Source organism: Oncorhynchus masou, chromosome 25, assembly GCF_036934945.1.
Source record: "Oncorhynchus masou masou isolate Uvic2021 chromosome 25, UVic_Omas_1.1, whole genome shotgun sequence".
Lineage (NCBI taxonomy): Eukaryota > Metazoa > Chordata > Actinopteri > Salmoniformes > Salmonidae > Oncorhynchus > Oncorhynchus masou.
In genome coordinates, this window is record NC_088236.1 from 25,663,883 (window position 1) to 25,686,016 (window position 22,134).

The window sequence follows — 22,134 nt, forward strand, 5'->3', positions numbered from 1 at the left end:
ACAAGTTTGGAAATCCCAGTACAGCACAGTATAGTACAGTACATTAGAGTAGAGTAAAGTAGAGTACAGTACAATACAATACATTATTCTGTACTCTACTCTAGTGTGCTCTACTCTACTGCAATCTACTGTACAGTACTGTACTCTAATTTTCTTTATTTTACTGTACTGTTTTACACTGTACTGTTGTTTACTGTGGTCTACTGTACTGTGCTGTCTGAACTTGTGAAACAGACGTCTATGCTTGGTTCAGATTTTGTCCGGCAAGGGCGGACTGACTGAATTTCAACAACTTTTCAACGGCCATGGACGTCTGGAGTCGGGCAGTGCTCAGTGGGTGATGATGCCTGCTCCAGTAAATGGAAAGAGGGTAGGTGGCAGGTGTCATGGTAGGTGTCAGTAAGAGCTGGGAGAGAGGCAGAGAGAGAGAGAGGGAGAGTGAGGGGTGGACCAGACTGTTTTCACAGTCTTGCTTTGACCACCAGATGACAGAAAGATTTTTTTAAAGTTATGAGCTGAACATAACAGTATGCTAATTGTGGGGAGGACAGCAGCAGGTGACCTAACTGTGGTTTGTGACTACTATTATTTCCCATTGTAGCCAATTCAAATCAAAAATTGAATCAAATGTTATTTGTCTCATGCGCCGAATACAACAAGTAGACCTTACTTTGAAATGCTGCCTTTCAAGCCCTTAAACAACAATGCCGTTTTAAGAAAACAGGTTTAAGAAAATATTTACTAAATAACTCAAGTGGAAAATAAAATTAAAAAGTAACACAATAAAATAACAATAATGAGGCTATATACAAATGGTACCATTCCCGAGTCAATGTGCAGGGGTACAGGTTAGTCGAGTTAGTCGAGGTAATTTGTACCTGTAGGTAGGGGTAAAGTGTATTGCAGTAATTCCGTTACCGATTTGGTAAGAGAATTACGCGTTTTAATCACTTAATAATTCATAAACAAACACTATAACTAATTGTTAGGTCTATGTTTATTGTTACTTCTGTGTAGTTTCATTATCCTCCCTCCTCATGAGGGAGAGAAATTAGAAAATATCTTCAAGATATGTGGGTTTTTGGCACAAGGAAATGTTTCTTAAACTTATAGAAGGCAAATAACAAAATACTGTTAGTGCTGATATTAGTTGGAAGGGGGCTTTACGTCAACATTATTGTATATATACATTATTATTGAAAAATGTATATATTCCTTAATTTCTCAAAAATATAGACTCAGCTTTCATTTGACACCCAAGTGTACATGCTCCTATGAACTTCACATGTTGCTGCTCATGGCCCCTTTTACATAAAAATGCCCATAAGTGCTTTACCATTGGCACAAGCATACCCTTTACTCATGCCTTAAATATTGTGAACTGTTGCTGTCTATTCTCCAAATACGTCTTTATATAATATGAACTCCACACTCCCCTTCTCCTTTTCCCTAACACCTCCTATCCTCCTCTCTATCTTCTCAAACACACTGTTGTCGCCTGTGATTCGTTGTCATGGCGATGGGCCCCCAAGGGGCTCATCCCAAAACTGAAAGTTCTGCTAGTCTGAAATAGAACCACTGTCTCTCTCCTGGGGGATGAGGTTCACTAGATACAGAGAGGGAGGGAGGGAGGGAGGGGGAGAGAGAGAGAGAGAGAGAGAGAGAGAGAGAGAGAGAGAGAGAGAGAGAGAGAGAGAGAGGGGAGGAGGAGCATACAGAGAGAGAGAGAGGGGAGAGGAGAGAGGAGAGAGAGAGAGGGTACAGAGAGAGAGAGGGTGCAGAGAGAGAGAGAGGGGGGTGCAGAAAGAAAGAGAGAGAGAGAGAGAGGAGGAGGAGCATACAGAGAGAGAGAGAAAGAGGGGAGAGGAGAGAGAGAGAGAGAGGTGTACAGAGAGAGAGAGGGTGAGAGAGAGAGAGAGAGAGAGAGAGAGAGAGAGAGAGAGAGAGGGGTGCAGAAAGAAAGAAAGAGAGAGAGAGAGAGAGAGAGAGAGAGAGAGAGAGAGAGAGAGGGTGCAGAGAGAGGACAGATAGAGTCAGACAGTGTGCATCCATTCCAACTGGGTCACATCGCTGGAGCATTACATAAGGGTAAACACTGCTGCCCTGTGCTGTGCCCTTGATAACACACATTCATACACACAAACACAAAGGCACAGATACAGGTGCACACACACACATACTCACACAGAAACACAAGAGGAGGAGTCCTTCTCCAGAGTCTACCCATTGGGATGCAGCACTTCATATTTTTCAGTTATGTACAGTACAGTACTAGGTCCAAATTTGCAGAGGCATTGAATCGAAAGCCATCTCTGTCTCTCAGTGGATTTACAATAATTTCACCATGACAGTGAAGTGAACCCTGGATGTCAGCTTGCGGTCAGCATGACTTAGCGTTTCATCTCTTCCAAGGTATATAGGCTACATACTACAATACATTGGTTTCAGACCGGATAGCTCATTTTACTTTAGAGCCTTTACAGTAGGATCCGTGCTGTCTAAATCCCAGATAGAGATAGTAATATGTGTATTACGCAACTCCATTGATAGCCAACTGATGAAAGGGGACATATGAACAAATACGTCTGGGATCGTTTCTTTTCACACCACTTCTGTTGCTCCCAGTTACAATAATTCACAAGGTGTCGACTTGAAGCATCTGAGAATGTGCAGTGATCTGTGCTATTGCTTTTCATGGATTGAACTGAAAACAACACAGACATGAGATGAGTAGCCCACCAAGTTGGATTATTCAAATTATTCAGCTATTGAGAGAATAGTGCATTTCATTGTTAGTCTGACATTGTTTGGCTCACACATGCTTTTTTTCCATGAGGAGGGGATACAACAGCAGGACAGAATGTTGTCTATCTCTAACCACTGACCCTGTGTTTGCCCCTCTCTTCCCATTCTACACCCATTCTCAAGTTCAACATTGGCTATGTAATAGACCCATAATTCCAGCTCATATTTGTGAGGGTTGTTTGCGCAATGCGCTGTCTGTGCGTCGGTAGAGGGTGTGATTGTCTATAAAAGGAACAGCCAGTTGTTTAAAATCCTATTTGGACGGTTTCAAATCCCCCCCTTGCACTGAGGGAGGAGAATGGAGGGAGGGAGTGTGGATGTGTGTGTGTGTGTCTGTATATTTGTGTGTGTGTGTAGAGTGTGTATGAGAGAGAGAGAGAGAGAGAGGGTAGAGAGTGTGCATGCTTGAGTTCTTCTCTCTCCCTCTCTCTCTCTCTGTGTGTGTGTGTGTGTGTGTGTGTGTGTGTGTGTGTGTGTGTGTGTGTGTGTGTGTGTGTGTGTGTGTGTGTGTGTGTGTGTGTGTGTGTGTGTGCGTGTGTGTGTCTGTAAGGGTGCGTGAGTTTGTGCTTCTCTGTGTGTAAATGAATGTTCATGTGTGTGAGCCAGGGAGAGCCAGGCAGCACCTTTCCAACACACACACAGCCAAGGCAGGCAGGAGGAGAGAGAAGCAAAGAGAGAGAGAGAGTGAGAGAGGCAGAGAAAGAGATGGGGGTATTTGGAAGGGCGTGGCTAGCCAACTGTCAGTCACTAGCGGTTACCACAGAAAATGGGCGTGCTCAAATACCGGGACAGCCAATGGTAAGCGACGCTGCTTGTGTCACCATGGTGACGGGGCTGTACCCAGGGAGGTTGTGATGGGTTGACAGGTGCGTGACAATCGGAGCTCTCTGCAAGCATGTACGCCAAAGGCAAGAGTAACAACGTGCCGTCCGACAGCCAAGCCAGAGAAAAGTAAGTTTTATTCATGTGGGAGGGGGAGAGGGGGGGACCGCGGCAATGGGGAAAGTTCATGAGCGTCCGGGGCAGTCACACAAGAAGCTGCTCGTAGAAGAGAGACATTACAAGACTCAGAAGAGTCATGGATGGTGCTTTGCTAGGCGTATTGGCAGGCTTTAAAAGTTGACCATGTACATTTCTTGATAAATTGATTACAATAGAACATGGTGAAATAGAATATATGCATGATGCTTGCCGACGTACATGGCGGTGGTTCTTAGAGGCACATCTTTTGACACCAATGCTTATCGTTCTACAGTTTGCCAGTTCAGCCTTGGCTATGCAAAAACATTATAGGCTACTGGCTGTAGAGGTAGTAGTTGTAAAGAATAGCCTACGGTTTGTCATGTTCAGTGGAGCTTTACGCACGCTTTCATGCCCACATCGTGCATATTGTTGTCATTGGAAGTTATCTTTGCATTAGGTTGACAAGCAGGCAATACTATCGTTATTAGTTCCATCAACCCATTGCATGCTACCTCGCAACACGCAGTATCCGACACACTGGACACAGAAGTCTGTCCAATAGCCAGCATAATGTGCAGCCGGTATCTGTAATCATTATTATTAGGCTATCATTACCATTACCAAACCTTTTACTTGCATAGTGCACCCTACTGGCCAAGTTGCTTAAACAATAAGCTTTTGTACATTTTAGGAAAACACATCACTAATATGCTAATGGATTATAATGCATGCACGTTGAAACCGATGTGTTCTTTAGTTGAGCAAATAGTTATCTCGTTGTCGCCGGTGCCCGGTGGCTTGTCTACTGTCACAAAAAAAAAATGTAATTTCAAAAATCATGTTATGCAAAGACCTACAGTCGCCTCCGAATAATTTCTGAGGAATGTCTCCGTTGAGTGATCACAAAGACGTGTCTAAAGACAAAGACATTTCCTGCGAGACAGACAGGAGAACTTGGTGAGGTCTACATTGTTGTTGTCGCATAAGTTATGTAATATTCTGCTTCACGAAAACACCGGACACACTCTTATACCAACGCATTCATGTAGGTCTATTCTAGGCTTTCTTCTAAGTGTTCATAAACGTCATGTTGGAAATGTAGTTTAATGTGAGCCAGTTTGCTCTAGTAGGAAAATAATCCTGCATTAATTAACAGGACATTTTAATTATGTTGATTATACTTCATGGGAATTTTTGTAGGGGTTGTTAGTGGAAAAAATGTGTGCAATATGTGACTGTGTTTGCAACTGACCCCACACTTTCCCACACTTTTTTATTCTTCTGAATTGTCTTAGATATGTTTGAAGACTTTCTTAGTTTTGACGGCTTAAGCCTGTAACGACAGTGACTGAAAACTTGAAACTGCTAATCGCCAACATCTGGGTTTGTGTGCCTGCGTGTGTGTATGTGTAAGGGAGAGGTGTGTGAGAGAGATGCACATGTAGCCTATTCTACACATTATTTCATTAATTTATGTTAATGGTTTAATTTTGGGCTAATACATGATTGCCAAAAATGTGGGTAAATTAAATTAAATATTTCGGAGGCTAGTCTATAGAACAGTAATAGGTAGTCTACAGTATATTTCGGAGGCTAGTCTATAGAACAGTAATAGTTAGTCTACAGTATATTTCAGTATATTTCGGAGGCTAGTCTATAGAACAGTAATAGTAGTCTACAGTATATTTCGGAGGCTAGTCTATAGAACAGTAATAGTTAGTCTACAGTATATTTCGGAGGCTAGTCTATAGAACAGTAATAATAGTTAGTCTATAGAACAGTATAGTTTTACGGAGGCTAGTCTATAGAACAGTAATAGTTAGTCTACAGTATATTTCGGAGGCTAGTCTAGTTAGTCGACAGAACAGTAATAGTAATTAGTCTACAGTATATTTCGGAGGCTAGTCTATAGAACAGTAATAGTTAGTCTACAGTATATTTAGGCTAGTCTATAGAACAGTAATAGTTAGTCTACAGTATATTTCGGAGGCTAGTCTATATAGAACAGTAATAGTTAGTCTACAGTATATTTCGGAGGCTAGTCTATAGAACAGTATAATAGTTAGAACAGTAATAGTTAGTCTACAGTATATTCGCCGACAGGAGGCTAGTCTATAGAACAGTAATAGTTAGTCTACAGTATATTTCTATAGGAGGCTAGTCTATAGAACAGTAATAGTTCGCCGACAGTATATTTCGGAGGCTAGTCTATAGAACAGTAATAGTTAGTCTACAGTATATTTCGGAGGCTAGTCTATAGAACAGTAATAGTTAGTCTACAGTATATTTAGAACAGAGGCTAGTCTATAGAACAGTAATAGTTAGAACGCCGACAGTATATTTCGGAGGCTAGTCTATAGAACAGTAATAGGTAGTCTACAGTATATTTCGGAGGCTAGTCTATAGAACAGTAATAGTTCGCCGACAGTATATTTCGGAGGCTAGTCTATAGAACAGTAATAGAACAGTATATTTAGGCTAGTCTATAGAACTACAGTATATTTCGGAGGCTAGTCTATAGAACAGTAATAGTTAGCCGACAGTATATTTCGGAGGCTAGTCTATAGAACAGTAATAGTTAGTCTACAGTATATTTCGGAGGCTAGTCTATAGTAATAGTAGTCTACAGTATATTTCGGAGGCTAGTCTATAGAACAGTAATAGTTAGTCTACAGTATATTTCGGAGGCTAGTCTATAGAACAGTAATAATAGTTAGTCTACAGTATATTTAGAACGGAGGCTAGTCTATAGAACAGTAATAGTTCGCCGACAGTATATTTCGGAGGCTAGTCTATAGAACAGTAATAGGTAGTCTACAGTATATTTCGGAGGCTAGTCTATAGAACAGTAATAGTTCGCCGACAGTATATTTCGGAGGCTAGTCTATAGAACAGTAGTATAGGTAGTCTAGTCTATAGAACAGTATATTTCGGAGGCTAGTCTATAGAACAGTAATAGTTAGTCTACAGTATATTTCGGAGGCTAGTCTATAGAACAGTAATAGGTAGTCTACAGTATATTTCGGAGGCTAGTCTATAGAACAGTAATAGTTCGCCGACAGTATATTTCGGAGGCTAGTCTATAGAACAGTCTATAGAACAGTAATAGTTAGTCTACAGTATATTTCGGAGGCTAGTCTATAGAACAGTAATAGTTAGTCGACAGTATATTTCGGAGGCTAGTCTATAGAACAGTAATAGTTAGTCTACAGTATATAGTCTATAGAACAGTAATAGGCTAGTCTATAGAACAGTAATAGTTCTAGTCTATAGAACAGTAATAGTTACAGTATATTTCGGAGGCTAGTCTATAGAACAGTAATAGTTAGTCTACAGTATATTTCGGAGGCTAGTCTATAGAACAGTAATAGTTCGCCGACAGTATATTTCGGAGGCTAGTCTATAGAACAGTAATAGGTAGTCTACAGTATATTTCGGAGGCAGTAATAGTTAGTCAGTATATTTCGGAGGCTAGAACAGTAATAGTTAGTAGAACAGTAATAGTTAGTCTACAGTATACAGTACAGTATATTTTTCTATAGAACAGAGGCTAGTCTATAGAACAGTAATAGTTAGTCTACAGTATATTTCGGAGGCTAGTCTATAGAACAGTAATATAGTATATTTCTAGTCTATAGAACAGTAATAGTTAGTCTACAGTATATTTCGGAGGCTAGTCTATAGAACAGTAATAGTACAGTAATAGGTTAGTCTATAGAACAGTATATTTACAGGAGGCTAGTCTATAGAACAGTAATAATAGTATATTTAGGCTAGTCTATAGAACAGTAATAGTTACAGTATATTTCGGAGGCTAGTCTATAGAACAGTAATAGGTCTACAGTATATTTCGGAGGCTAGTCTATAGAACAGTAATAGTTCGCCGACAGTATATTTCGGAGGCTAGTCTATAGAACAGTAATAGTTAGTCTACAGTATATTTCGGGGCTAGTCTATAGAACAGTAATAGTTAGTCTACAGTATATTTCGGAGGCTAGTCTATAGAACAGTAATAGTTCGCCGACAGTATATTTCGGAGGCTAGTCTATAGAACAGTAATAGTTAGTCTACAGTATATTTCGGAGGCTAGTCTATAGAACAGTCTATAGAACAGTAATAGTTAGTCTACAGTATATTTCGGGGCTAGTCTATAGAACAGTAATAGTTAGTCTACAGTATATTTCGGAGGCTAGTCTATAGAACAGAACAGTATATTTAATAGTATAGAACAGTAATAGTTAGTCTACAGTATACGGAGGCTAGTCTATATAGTTTCTACAGTATATTTCGGAGGCTAGTCTATAGAACAGTAATAGTTAGTCTACAGTATATTCGACGGAGGCTAGTCTATATAGAATAGTTAGTCTACAGTATATTTCGGAGTAATAGTTAGTCTACAGTATATTTCGGAGGCTAGTCTATAGAACAGTAATAGTTAGTCGACAGTATATTTCGGGGGCTAGTCTATAGAACAGTAATAGTTAGTCTACAGTATATTTCGGAGGCTAGTCTATAGAACAGTAATAGTTAGTCTACAGTATATTTCGGAGGCTAGTAGAACAGTAATATAGAACAGTAATAGTTAGTCTACAGTATATTTCGGAGGCTAGTCTATAGAACAGTAATAACAGTAATAGAACAGTAATTAGTCTACAGTATATTTCGGAGGCTAGTCTATAGAACAGTAATAGTTAGTCTACAGTATATTTCGGAGGCTAGTCTATAGAACAGTAATAGTTCGCCGACAGTATATTTCGGAGGCTAGTCTATAGAACAGTAATAGGTAGTCTACAGTATATTTCGGAGGCTAGTCTATAGAACAGTAATAGTTAGTCTACAGTATATTTCGGAGGCTAGTCTATAGAACAGTAATAGGTAGTCTACAGTATATTTCGGAGGCTAGTCTATAGAACAGTAATAGTTAGTCTACAGTATATTTCGGAGGCTAGTCTATAGAACAGTAATAGTAACAGGTAGTCTATAGAACAGTATAGTATATTTTTACAGGAGGCTAGTCTATAGAACAGTAATAGGTAGTCTACAGTATATTTCGGAGGCTAGTCTATAGAACAGTAATAGTTCGCCGACAGTGCTCAGAATGTTCACACCTGCTCTGGTAGTCACCGGTGTTACAGGTTCTCAGGGAAAGGAACCATCGGTGATGTTGGTCCCGGATGAAAACAGTCTGTTTCGTCTGATAAGATTAACCCACCAAAGTTCATAGCAGTAGACTATTTCTCACTTCAACACCATTAATTCATTTCTGTCTGCAGTAGGATGTCCAGACACATCCGCAGAGTCCCAGGTTTCATTGAGGAACCCTGAGAGCGGTCAGCAACAACACAAAGGGATGGAGGGCACTGTACCCCGTAGCTCTATCTCTGCCTTATCTTGTCATTGAGAGAGAGAGAGAGAGATTCCTCATAGGGCTTCCTCTAGATAGGCCTGGACAAGACAAAGTTGTTGATAAATTGTGTGTGTTGGTAAGCTAGTCTGAATCGTACTAGATGTATGATTGTCCATGGTTTACCAATGGTACAGTACAGCCTAGCTCTCCTGGGACCTACTAAACTACTGTACACACACATACATGTGTTAAATATACGTGTGAAATACGTGTTCTTGTGAAAAATGCATACAGATTTCTTACATCTTGGAAATCGTTTGTTTACCTGTTCGAACTACGAAAGGAACTTAACATGGAAAGAAAGTATGATGTGAACGAGAGATATAGGACAAGGGAGAGGAAGAACTGTAAAAGAGGAGAAGAAAGAGGATAAGAGAGGACGAGAAGAAGAAAGGACAGAAGAGAGGGAATTTCATGTTTTGTAGCACACAATCCTACTGATCAGTGGGGTGTCGCTGTATCTGACACACAGTTCAGTCAGTACCGTCTTCTCTTCAGTTGTTTCTCATTTTTGCTACACAGCAGGAATCAGAGGAAGAGAGAAATAGAGAGCAACAGATGCAGGAAGAGAGAGAGCGAGGGACTGGGGGAATTTACTGGCTCATTAGTTTACAGCAGGGGTGTTGAACTCATTTTCCCCCGGGGGCCGCATTCGGTCTTCAATGATGTCCAGAAGGCCGCACTGAAAATGTGTTATATTTCCTAGTCCTCTAGCCATCTTATTTAGAATTTTTGATGCTTCCTGTCTAGTAATTATTAGAGAGCTGGACAGTCAAGAAACTGCATGAATATAGGGAAAAAAATGTATCCATTAATATATACAGTTGAAGTCAGAAGTTTACATACACCTTAGCCAACTACATTTAAACTCAGTTTTTCACAATTCCTGACATTTATTCAGAGTAAAAATTCCCTGTTTTTGGTCAGTTAGGATCACCTCATTATTTCAAGAATGTGAAATGTCAGAATAATAGTAGAGAGAATTATTTATTTCTGCTTTTATTTATTTCCTCACATTCCCAGTGCGTCAAAGTTTACATACGCTCAATTAGTATTTGGTAGCATTGCCTTTAAATTGTTTAACTTGGGTCAAACGTTTCGGGTAGCCTTCCACAAGCTTTCCATAATAAGTTGGGTGAATTTTGGCCCATTCCTCCTGACAGCTGGTGTAACTGAATCAGGTTTGTAGGCCTCCTTGCTGGCATGCACTTTTTCAGTTCAGCCCACACATTTTCTATAGGATTGAGGTCAGGGCTTTGTGATGGCCACTCTAATACCGTGACTTCGTTGTCCTTAAGCCATTTTGCCACAACTTTGAAAGTATGCTTGGGGTCAATGTCCATTTGGAAGACCCATTTGTGACCAAGCTTTAACTTCCTGACTGATGTCTTGAGATGTTGCTTCAATATATCCACATAATTCTCCTTCCTCATGATGCCATCTATTATGTGAAGTGCACCAGTCCTTCCTGCAGCAAAGCACCCCACAACATGATGCTGCCACCCACGTGCTTCACAGTTGGGATGGTGTTCTTCGGCTTGCAAGCGTCCCCCTTTTCCTCCAAACATGACAATGGTCATTATTGCCAAACAGTTCTATTTTTGTTTCATCAGATCAGAGGACATTTCTCCAAAAAGTACGATCTTTGTCCCGATGTGCAGTTGCAACACTGTAGTCTGGCTTTTTTTATGGCGGTTTTGGAGCAGTGCCTTCTTCCTTGCTGAGCGGCCTTTCAGTTTATGTCGATATAGGGCTCGTTTTACTGTGGATATAGATACTTTTGTACCTGTTTCCTCCAGCATGTTCACAAGGTCCTTTGCTGTTGTTCTGGGATTGATTTGCACTTTTCGCACCAAAGTATGTTCATCTCTAGGAGACAGAATGTGTTTCCTTCCTGAGCGATATGATGCCTGCGTGGTTCCATGGTGTTTATACTTGCATACTATTGTTTGTACAGATGAATGTGATACTTCAGGCGTTTGGAAATTGTTCCCAAGGATGAACCAGACATGTTGAGGTCTAAAAAAAAAAAATCTGAGGTCTTGGCTGATTTCTTTTGATTTTCCCATGATGTCAAGCAAAGAGGCACTGAGTTTGAAGGTAGGCCTTGAAATACATCCACAGGTACACCTCCAATTGACTCAAATTATGTCAATTAGCCTATCAGAAGCTTATAAAGCCATGACATAGTTTTCTGGAATTTTCCAAGGTGTTTAAAGGCACAGTCAACTTAGTGTATGTAAACTTCTGACCCACTGGAATTGTGATACAGCGAAATAATTTCTGTAAACAATTGTTGGAAAAATGACTTGTGTCATGCACAAAGTAGATGTCCTCACCGACTTGCCAGAACTATAGTTTGTTAACAAGACATTTGTGGAGTGGTTGAAAAACGAGTTTCAATGACTCCAACCGAAGTGTATGTAAACTTCCAACTTCAACTGTATATATTCTTGACTCAAACCACCGGGGGCCAGATTGGACCCCCTTCGGCCTGTGGGCCATATGTTTGACACGTCTGATTGACATTGTTGTAGTATTGACCTACAAATGGCTCCCTACAGAGACAGGGTTCTGGTGTCTAGCAGATGTAGCATGTGTATCACTGTGAAGGTGTGTGTCTAATACACCTACATGTCTCTGTGCTGTGAACTTTTGATGAATGTTGTGTTCTCACTACTGGGGTCATGCTAGATGAAGTGGGAGTAAGGTCTGGTTTTCTCCACCCCTCTCTCTCTCTTTCTCTCTGTCTCTCTCCCCCTATCTGTCTCTCTTCCCCCTCTCTCTCTATGCCTGATGTAATGACAAGTGACAGCACAGCACCACTGAACTGTACAAAAACTATTCTGAGAGGACAAACCAGGGTCAAGTGCACTTCTTAGTGCCTGTTTCAGAAAGTTTCAACATGTCTAGAAATGTTCACGTCAGTTCAGTATGAAAAAGTTTGTATGTATATTTGTATTTATTAAGGATCCTCATTAGCTGCTGCCACAGCAGCAGCTACTCTTCCTGGGGTCCAATAAAATTAAGACAGTTTATACAATTTTTAAAACATTACAATACATTCACAGATTTCACAACACACTGTGTGCCATCAGACCCTGACTCCACCACTAATACAGTGGGGAGAACAAGTATTTGATACACCGCCAGATTTTTCTACTTACAAAGCATGTAGAGGTCTGTAATTTTTTATCATAGGTACACTTCAACAGTGAGAGATGGAATCTAAAACAAAAATCCAGAAAATCACATTGTATTGATTTTTAAGTAATTAATTTGCATTTCATTGCATGACATAAGTATTTGATCACCTACCAACCAGTAAGAGTTCCGGCTCTCACAGACTTGTTAGTTTTTCTTTAAGAAGCCCTCCTGTTCTCCACTCATTACCTGTATTAACTGAACCTGTTTGAACTCGTTACCTGTATAAAAGACATCTGTCCACACACTCAATCAAACAGACTCCAACCTCTCCACAATGGCCAATACCAGAGAGCTGTGTAAGGATATTAGGGATAAAATTGTAGACCTGCACAAGGCTGGGATGGGCTACAGGACAATAGGCAAGCAGCTTGGTGAGAAGGCAACAACTGTTGGCGCAATTACTAGAAAATGGAAGAAGTTCAAGATGATGGTCAATCACCCTCGGTCTGGGGCTCCATGCAAGATCTCACCTCGTAGGGCATCAATGATCATGAGGAAGGTGAGGGATCAGCCCAGAACTACATGGCAGGACCTGGTCAATGACCCGAAGAAAATCAAATCAAATCAAATTTTATTTGTCACATACACATGGTTAGCAGATGTTAATGCGAGTGTAGCGAAATGCTTGTGCTTCTAGTTCCGACAATGCAGTAATAACCAACAAGTAATCTAACTAACAATTCCTAAACTACTGTCTTATACACAGTGTAAGGGGATAAAGAATATGTACATAAGGATATATGAATGAGTGATGGTACAGAGCAGCATAGGCAAGATACAGTAGATGGTATCGAGTACAGTATATACATATGAGATGAGTATGTAAACAAAGTGGCATAGTTAAAGTGGCTAGTGATACATGTATTACATAAGGATGCAGTGGATGATATAGAGTACAGTATATACGTATGCATATGAGATGAATAATGTAGGGTAAGTAACATTATATAAGGTAGCATTGTTTAAAGTGGCTAGTGATATATTTACATCATTTCCCATCAATTCCCATTATTAAAGTGGCTGGAGTTGAGTCAGTGTCAGTGTGTTGGCAGCAGCCACTCAATGTTAGTGGTGGCTGTTTAACAGTCTGATGGCCTTGAGATAGAAGCTGTTTTTCAGTCTCTCGGACCCAGCTTTGATGCACCTGTACTGACCTCGCCTTCTGGATGATAGCGGGGTGAACAGGCAGTGGTTCGGGTGGTTGATGTCCTTGATGATCTTTATGGCCTTCCTGTAACATCGGGTGGTGTAGGTGTCCTGGAGGGCAGGTAGTTTGCCCCCGGTGATGCGTTGTGCAGACCTCACTACCCTTTGGAGAGCCTTACGGTTGAGGGCGGAGCAGTTGCCGTACCAGGCAGTGATACAGCCCGCCAGGATGCTCTCGATTGTGCATCTGTAGAAGTTTGTGAGTGCTTTTGGTGACAAGCCAAATTTCTTCAGCCTCCTGAGGTTGAAGAGGCGCTGCTGTGCCTTCTTCACGATGCTGTCTGTGTGAGTGGACCAATTCAGTTTGTCTGTGATGTGTATGCCGAGGAACTTAAAACTTGCTACTCTCTCCACTACTGTTCCATCGATGTGGATAGGGGGGTGTTCCCTCTGCTGTTTCCTGAAGTCCACAATCATCTCCTTAGTTTTGTTGACGTTGAGTGTGAGGTTATTTTCCTGACACCACACTCCGAGGGCCCTCACCTCCTCCCTGTAGGCCGTCTCGTCGTTGTTGGTAATCAAGCCTACCACTGTTGTGTCGTCCGCAAACTTGATGATTGAGTTGGAGGCGTGCATGGCCACGCAGTCGTGGGTGAACAGGGAGTACAGGAGAGGGCTCAGAACGCACCCTTGTGGGGCCCCAGTGTTGAGGATCAGCGGGGAGGAGATGTTGTTACCTACCCTCACCACCTGGGGGCGGCCCGTCAGGAAGTCCAGTACCCAGTTGCACAGGGCGGGGTCGAGACCCAGGGTCTCGAGCTTGATGACGAGCTTGAAGGGTACTATGGTGTTGAATGCCGAGCTGTAGTCGATGAACAGCATTCTCACATAGGTATTCCTCTTGTCCAGATGGGTTAGGGCAGTGTGCAGTGTGGTTGAGATTGCATCGTCTGTGGACCTATTTGGGCGGTAAGCAAATTGGAGTGGGTCTAGGGTGTCAGGTAGGGTGGAGGTGATATGGTCCTTGACTAGTCTCTCAAAGCACTTCATGATGACGGAAGTGAGTGCTACGGGGCGGTAGTCGTTTAGCTCAGTTACCTTAGCTTTCTTGGGAACAGGAACAATGGTGGCCCTCTTGAAGCATGTGGGAACAGCAGACTGGTATAGGGATTGATTGAATATGTCCGTAAACACACCAGCCAGCTGGTCTGCTCATGCTCTGAGGGCGCGGCTGGGGATGCCGTCTGGGCCTGCAGCCTTGCGAGGGTTAACACGTTTAAATGTTTTACTCACCTCGGCTGCAGTGAAGGAGAGACCGCATGTTTCCGTTGCAGGTTGTGTCAGTGGCACTGTATTGTCCTCAAAGCGGGCAAAAAAGTTATTTAGTCTGCCTGGGAGCAAGACATCCTGGTCCGTGACTGGGCTGGATTTCTTCCTGTAGTCCGTGATTGACTGTAGACCCTGCCACATGCCTCTTGTGTCTGCCATCAATCCACGGTTTCTGGTTAGGGGATGTTTTAATCGTTGCTATGGGAACGACATCTTCAACGCACGTTCTAATGAACTCGCACACCGAATCAGCGTATTCGTCAATGTTGTTATCTGACGCAATACGAAACATGTCCCAGTCCACGTGATGGAAGCAGTCTTGGAGTGTGGAGTCAGCTTGGTCGGACCAGCGTTGGACAGACCTCAGCGTGGGAGCTTCTTTTTTTAGTTTTTGTCTGTAGGCAGGTATCAGCAAAATGGAGTCGTGGTCAGCTTTTCCGAAAGGGGGGCGGGGCAGGGCCTTAAGTTAGAGTAACAGTGATCCAAGGTTTTTCCGCCCCTGGTTGCGCAATCGATATGCTGATAAAATTTAGGGAGTCTTGTTTTCAGATTAGCCTTGTTAAAATCCCCAGCAACAATGAATGCAGCCTCCGGATAAATGGTTTCCAGTTTGCAAAGAGTTAAATAAAGTTTGTTCAGAGCCATCGATGTGTCTGCTTGGGGGGGGATATATACGGCTGTGATTATAATCGAAGAGAATTCTCTTGGTAGATAATGCGGTCTACATTTGATTGTGAGGAATTCTAAATCAGGTGAACAGAAGGATTTGAGTTCCTGTATGTTTCTTTCATCGCACCATGCCTCGTTAGCCATAAGGCATACACCCCACCCCTCTTCTTACCAGAAAGGTGTTTGTTTCTGTCGGCGCGATGCGTGGAGAAACCCGTTGGCTGCACCGCTTCGGATAGCGTCTCTCCAGTGAGCCATGTTTCCGTGAAGCACACTGCAGCAGGGAGACCACAGTCTCAAAGAAAACCATTAGTAACACACTACGCCGTCATGGATTAAAATCCAGCAGCGCACACAAGGTCCCCCTGCTCAAGCCAGCGCATGTCCAGGACCATCTGAAGTTTGCCAATGACCATCTGGATGATCCAGAGAAGAAATGGGAGAAGGTCATGTGGTCTGATGAGACAGAAATAGAGCTTTTTGGTCTAAACTCCACTCGCCGTGTTTGGAGGAAGAAGAAGGATGAGTACAACCCCAAGTACACTATCCCAACCGTGAAGCATGGAGGTGGAAACATCATTCTTTGGGGATCCTTTTCTGCAAAAGGGGACAGGACGACTGCACCGTATTGAGGGGAGGATGGATGGGGCCAAGTATCGCGAGATCTTAGCCAAAAACCTCCTTCCCTCAGTAAGAGCATTGAAGATGGGTCGTGGCTGGGTCTTACAGCATGACAACGACCCGAAACACACAGCCAGGACAACTAAGGAGTGGCTCCGTAAGAAGCATCTCGAGGTCCTGGAGTAGCCTAGCCAGTCTCCAGACCTGAACCCAATAGAAAATCTTTGGAGGGAGCTGAAAGTCCATATTTCCCAGCGACAGCCCCGAAACCTGAAGGATCTGGAGAAGGTCTGTATGGAGGAGTGGGCCAAAATCCCTGCTGCAGTGTGTGCAAACCTGGTCAAGAACTACAGAAAACGTATGATCTCTGTAATTGCAAACAAAGGTTTCTGTACCAAATATTAAGTTCTGCTTTTCTGATGTATCAAATACTTATGTCATGCAATAAAATGCAAATTAATTATTTAAAAATCATACAATGTGATTTTCTGGATATTTGTTTTAGATTCCGTCTCTCACAGTTGAAGTGTACCTATGATAAAAATGACAGACCTCTACATGCTTTGTAAGTAGGAAAACCTGCAAAATCGGCAGTGTATCAAATATTTGTTCTCCCCACTGTATCTACAGTTCTAAATCCATGTGTAAGTATAGTGCGTATGTTATTGTGTGTGTGTGTGTATGCATGTGTCTGTGCCAATGTTTGTGTTGCTTCACAGTCCCCGCTGTTCCATAAGGTGTTTTTTTATTGTTTTTTAAAATCTAATTTTACTGCTTGCGTCAGTTACTTGATGTGGAATAGACTTCCATGTAGTCATGGCTCTATGTAGTAATGTGTGCCTCCCATAGTCTGTTCTGGACTCGGGGACTGTGAAGAGACCTCTTGTGGCATGTCTTGTGGGGTATGCATGGGTGTCCAAGCTATGTGCCAGTAGTTTTAGCAGACAACTTGTGCATTCATAAATAAAAGTAGTGATGAAGTCAGTCTCTCCTCCACTTTGAGCCAGGAGAGATTGACATGCATATTATTAATATTAGCTCTCTGTGTACATCCAAGGGCCAGCCATGCTTCCCTGTTCTGAGCCAATTGCAATTTTCCTAAGTCCTTTTTTGTGGCAACTGACCACACGACTGAACAGTAGTCAAGGTGCGACAAAACTAGGACCCTGTAGGACCTGCCTTGTTGATAGTGTTGTTAAGAAGGCACAGCATCACTTTATTATAGACAGACTTCTCCCCATCTTAGCTACTACTGCATCAATATGTTTTGACCATGACAGTTTACAATCTAGTGTTACTCCAAGCAGTTCATCATCTCAACTTGCTCAATTTCCACATTATTTATTACAAGATTTAGTTGAGGTTTAGGGTTTAGTGAGTGTTTTGTTCCAAATACAATGCTTTTAGTTTAAAAAATATTTAGGGCTAACTTATTCCTTGCCACCCACTCTGAAACTAACTGCAGCTCTTTGCTGAGTGTTGCAGTCATTTCAGTCTCTGTAGTCGCTGATGTGTATAGTGTTGAGTCATCCGCATACATAGAAACTCTGACTTTACTCAAAGTCAGTGGCATGTCATTTGTAAAACATTGGAAAAAAACAAGGGGCCTAAGCAGCTACCCTGGGGAATTCCTGATTTTGACTGGATTATATTTGATAGACATTAAAGAACACCCTCTGTGTTCTGTTAGACTTTATACACATTATAGAAGGGGGTGTAAAGCCATTACACATACGTTTTTTCAGCAGCAGACTATGATCAATAATGTCAAAAGCTGCACTGAAGTCTATCAAGACAGCCCCCACAATAATTTGATAATCAGTTTCTCTCAGACAATCATCAGTCATTTGTGTAAGTGCTGTGCTTGTTGAGTGTGCTTCCCTATAAGCATGCTGAAATTCTGTTGTCAATTTGTTTACTGTAAAATAGCATTGTATCTGGTCAAACACATTTTTTTCCAGAAGTTTACTAAGGGTTGGTAGCAGGCTGATTGGTCGGCTATTTGAGCCTGTAAGGGGGCTTTACTATTGTTGGGTAGCGGAATTACTTTAGTTTCCCTCCAGGCCTGAGGGCACATGCTCTCTAGTAGGCTTAAATTGAAGATTTGGCAAATAGGAGTGGCGAAACCTATTATTATCCTCTGTAATTTTCCATCTAGATTATCAGACCCCGGTGGCTTGTCATTGTTGATAGACAACAATACTTTTTTCACCTCTTCCACACTGACTTTACGGAATTCAAATGTACAATTCTTGTCTTTCATAATTTGGTCCAATATACTTGGTTGTGTAGTGTCAGCGTTTGTTGCTTGCTTGTCATCCCTAAGTTTGCTTATCTTGCCAATGAAAAAGTAATTAAAGTAGTTTGCGATATCAATGGGCTTTGTGATGACTGAGCCATCTGATTCAATGAATGAAGGAGCCGAATTGGCTTTTAAAAAAAATCATTTAAGGTGCCACAAAGCTTTTTTACTATCATTCTTTATATAATTTATCTTTGTTTCATTGTGTAGTTTATTTGTCTTTTTATTTAGTTTAGTCACATTATTTCTTAATTTGCAGTACGTTTATCAATCAGTTGGGCTGCTAGACTTAATTTGCCATACCTTTTACCTCCTCCCTCTCAATCCCTACAATTTTTCAATTCCTCATCAATCCAAGGGGATTTAACAGTTTTTACAGTCATTTTCTTAATGGGTGCCTGCTTATTAGTAACTGGAATAAATAGTTTCATAAATGCGTCAAGTGCAGCGTCTGGTTGCTCCTCATTACACACCACACACCAGCAAATATTCTTTACATCATCAACATATGAATCACTACAAAACTTCTTGTATGACCTCTTATACACTATATTAGGCTCAGCCTTTGGAACTTTGGTTTTCCTAGATATGGCTATTATTTTGTGATCACTACATCCTATGGATTTGGATATTGCTTTAAAGCAGATATCACATACATTATCAAGCATTTCACACATATTATCCAGATACTGACTGTTAGCACTTGGTGGTCTATAGCTGCTTCCCACAAGAATGGGCTTTATATTACTTCAACAGTTATTTAAAATTAGATTTCCTCTAAGCTTTACAGGAATGTGGTTCGGAATATAGACAGCAACACCGCCTCCTTTGGCATTTCTGTCTTTTCGGTAGATGTTATAACCATGTATTGCTACCACTGTATCATTAAAGGTATTATCTAAGTGAGTTTCAGAGATAGTCAGAATATGAATGTCATCTGTTACAAGCAAGCTATTGACTTCATGGACCTTGTTTCTTAGGCTACAAATGCTAATATGGGCTATTTTTAGCACTTTTCTGGGTTGCTTGATTGTTTTTAATGCTTAACTGGGAAGCTTATCAGAGGTAGACTTCCTCATGTTATTTACATTGGAGCTGATAGTGCAGGGTGAGCTGCATAAAGTGGTCTTCCTACTATTGCACACCGCCTCAGTGCTAACAGTGTAACTCTGGTTTATAGGCTCATGATTACTGCTTACAATAGCTGGAGGATAAACAGATGTATTCGGTGCAATTAGGGGTACATAAATTAAATTACTTACATTGTGTTTTCCAATGCCCCTAAGATCATATACATTTTATGCAGCATTATGACGACTCATTGTCACAATGGTACGGATTAACTGAGCTGGTCTTGGATCATTTACCAGTCATTGCTTCAACACAGCCTTGAAATGTGTGGACACAATCCAGGAGCCAAGATGATTTGGATAGACTCTGTCATTCCTGTAGAGTATCTTCTGTTTCCAGAAGGTGTCAAAGTTATCAATAATAGTGACTCCAGCAGAGCTACAGTAGTCTTTTAGCCAGATGTGTAATACCAGCAGTCTGTTGAATCTTTCACACCCGCGGCCCAACGATGGTACTGGATCTGAAATTATTAGCTGGTTTTTTAGAGTCTTTTAATGCTAAAGTCAGTTCTTTCAAATCCATTTTCAAATGTTCCGAGCTAGCCCTCCTGATGTCGTTTGACCCCACATGGACTACGACAGTGTCAGCTCCCGGCATCTGTGGTAGAACAGTCGGAAGCAGCCTTGTTATGTCCTGTACTCATGCTCCTGGGTAGCACAGGGTTTTTGCCTTGGGGACCGAGATATTTCTCATCATAGAGCTGCCTATGAGGACAGCTGGTGTGGTTGAATGGGCCGGTCTCTCAGGCAGCCTCACGGTCCGGTGAGACTGGGAGCTCCGAGGAGCTGAACCTGAGGATGAAGTCGAGGATGAAGATGTAGGTACCTCCGGATCCGATCTTGATTGGGAAGCCACCATGGACGAAGGCACCAGAACCTCTGGATCCAGGGAGGCAAAGCTGTTTCTGGTCTGTGTCAGTTCCGGGCTCAACATCTCCATGAAGACCACCGTTGCCAGAGGACGCCTTCTTCGCTTTCCATAGTGAGTGACGTATCTCTATGGCAGGTTGGTTGGGTCGAAATCAGATCCGTTCTCCAGGGAACGGGGAGGCCCTTTCGGGGATGGAACCCTGCCTAGCATTGGCCAGTCGGCTGTGGAGAGCCGACATGGCGGCAAAACTTCCACTAGACCAGAGCGGCGTCTGGCTACTGGGGTGGAAGAAAATGAAAAAGTAGGTGGGCGTGGGTTCCCCAGTAGCTTATGTAGGTTTGCTACTTGCTTGCTAAGAGTAGCTACTTCGCTCCTGTAGTCCTCCGCAAGCAAGCAGTTGCTACATTGAAAGTCAACCCGGTTCACAATGTCCCGGAACAAAGCAGTAAACGCAGCTCCTGCAACGTTGGAAATGTTCAATAGCGACCTCCATTTGAGACCGCAGAGCCAGCAACTGCCGGGCTTTCGCGTCTCTCCCGGCTTATCTGGCAGGATTCCGGGACAGATAGCAGCAATTTACAAACAGCAATTTAGCCCAACAGAGCCGCAGGATTCAAAATAAAATACAAGTATAATAAAACACTGTCAGCTTTTAAACCAAGGTCTTTAGTTTAGGTGTCAGTGTTCGACAGTTTTCAGTTTGAATATGTTTGCTCCTGTCCGGTGTCTGTCTGGTTATAAACCAAGTATTCTTCCTTTGAAAACAAAAGCATGCAATTGACACACTCCTCCCTCGGTACACTGTTACCTTCCCTTAGTATAATTTGCTGTGGGAGTTTTCCTTGGTTGAATTCAGCTGCTGTTGATCAGAGCATCATGGCACTTGTATGATGTAGAATTATGATTGAAATGTAACTGTCGTTAAAGCTGTATCCATGCTTGCTGGCTATCTTAATGTTGCTTGTTTAGCTTATTTTGTGCTTGACTGAGTGACTGAAGTTTCGCTTGGTGAATCAGACCGGTGCTTGTTCCATTAATCTGAAAACCTCTGCAGACTAGCATGCAAACAAATTTAAAAAATAAGCATAGCTGCGGGAAAATTGTTCTTGCATGTGCTATAGCTCTATAACGGTCTGCTAATACAGGACTACTTTTGTTTATTAAAACTTTATTTTAATTCCGATTTTTCACGGGGTACTGCAGCACCCTCAGCACCCCTACTTCCCGCTGCTATGTAAATATGTAGGCTACTCACTGTCTCTGGATCCTCGCCTTGTCGCATTGTTACACACACACGCACGCACACACGCACAGACGCACACGCACACACGCACACACACACACACACACACACACACACACACACACACACACACACACACACACACACACACACACACACACACACACACACACACACACAGTTTCTTACCATCTCCTGGCTTAGACACAGGCACGTGAGACACCTCCTGCTCCTGGCAGGAACCAGCCAACACAGCATCGCACCTGACTGAGGCGGAGCAGTGCATGCTGGGAGTGTTTATTCTCTCTTACAGAGCCACAGACTGTACTGAAACATCACAATATGCCACAGGAGCTGCTCAGTGTACCTGGAGGATCCTTACTGTAGGCCATACTGCACGTCAGATACTGATTTAGCTACGGAGTCTCCTGCTGGCTGCCA

At 42.2% G+C, this 22,134-nt stretch overlaps 1 protein-coding gene across 1 annotated transcript in view; it reads left to right on the plus strand.

Moving 5' to 3' along the window:
• Positions 1-3,397: 3,397 nt before the first annotated feature.
• Positions 3,398-22,134, plus strand: part of LOC135513972 (single-stranded DNA-binding protein 2) — a 141,091-nt gene continuing 122,354 nt past the window's right edge. Inside the window, exon 1 of the mRNA XM_064937034.1 lies at positions 3,398-3,756. Coding sequence (XP_064793106.1) covers positions 3,701-3,756 — 56 coding nt within the window. The 5' untranslated portion in view covers positions 3,398-3,700. The remainder of the gene's footprint in view (positions 3,757-22,134) is intronic.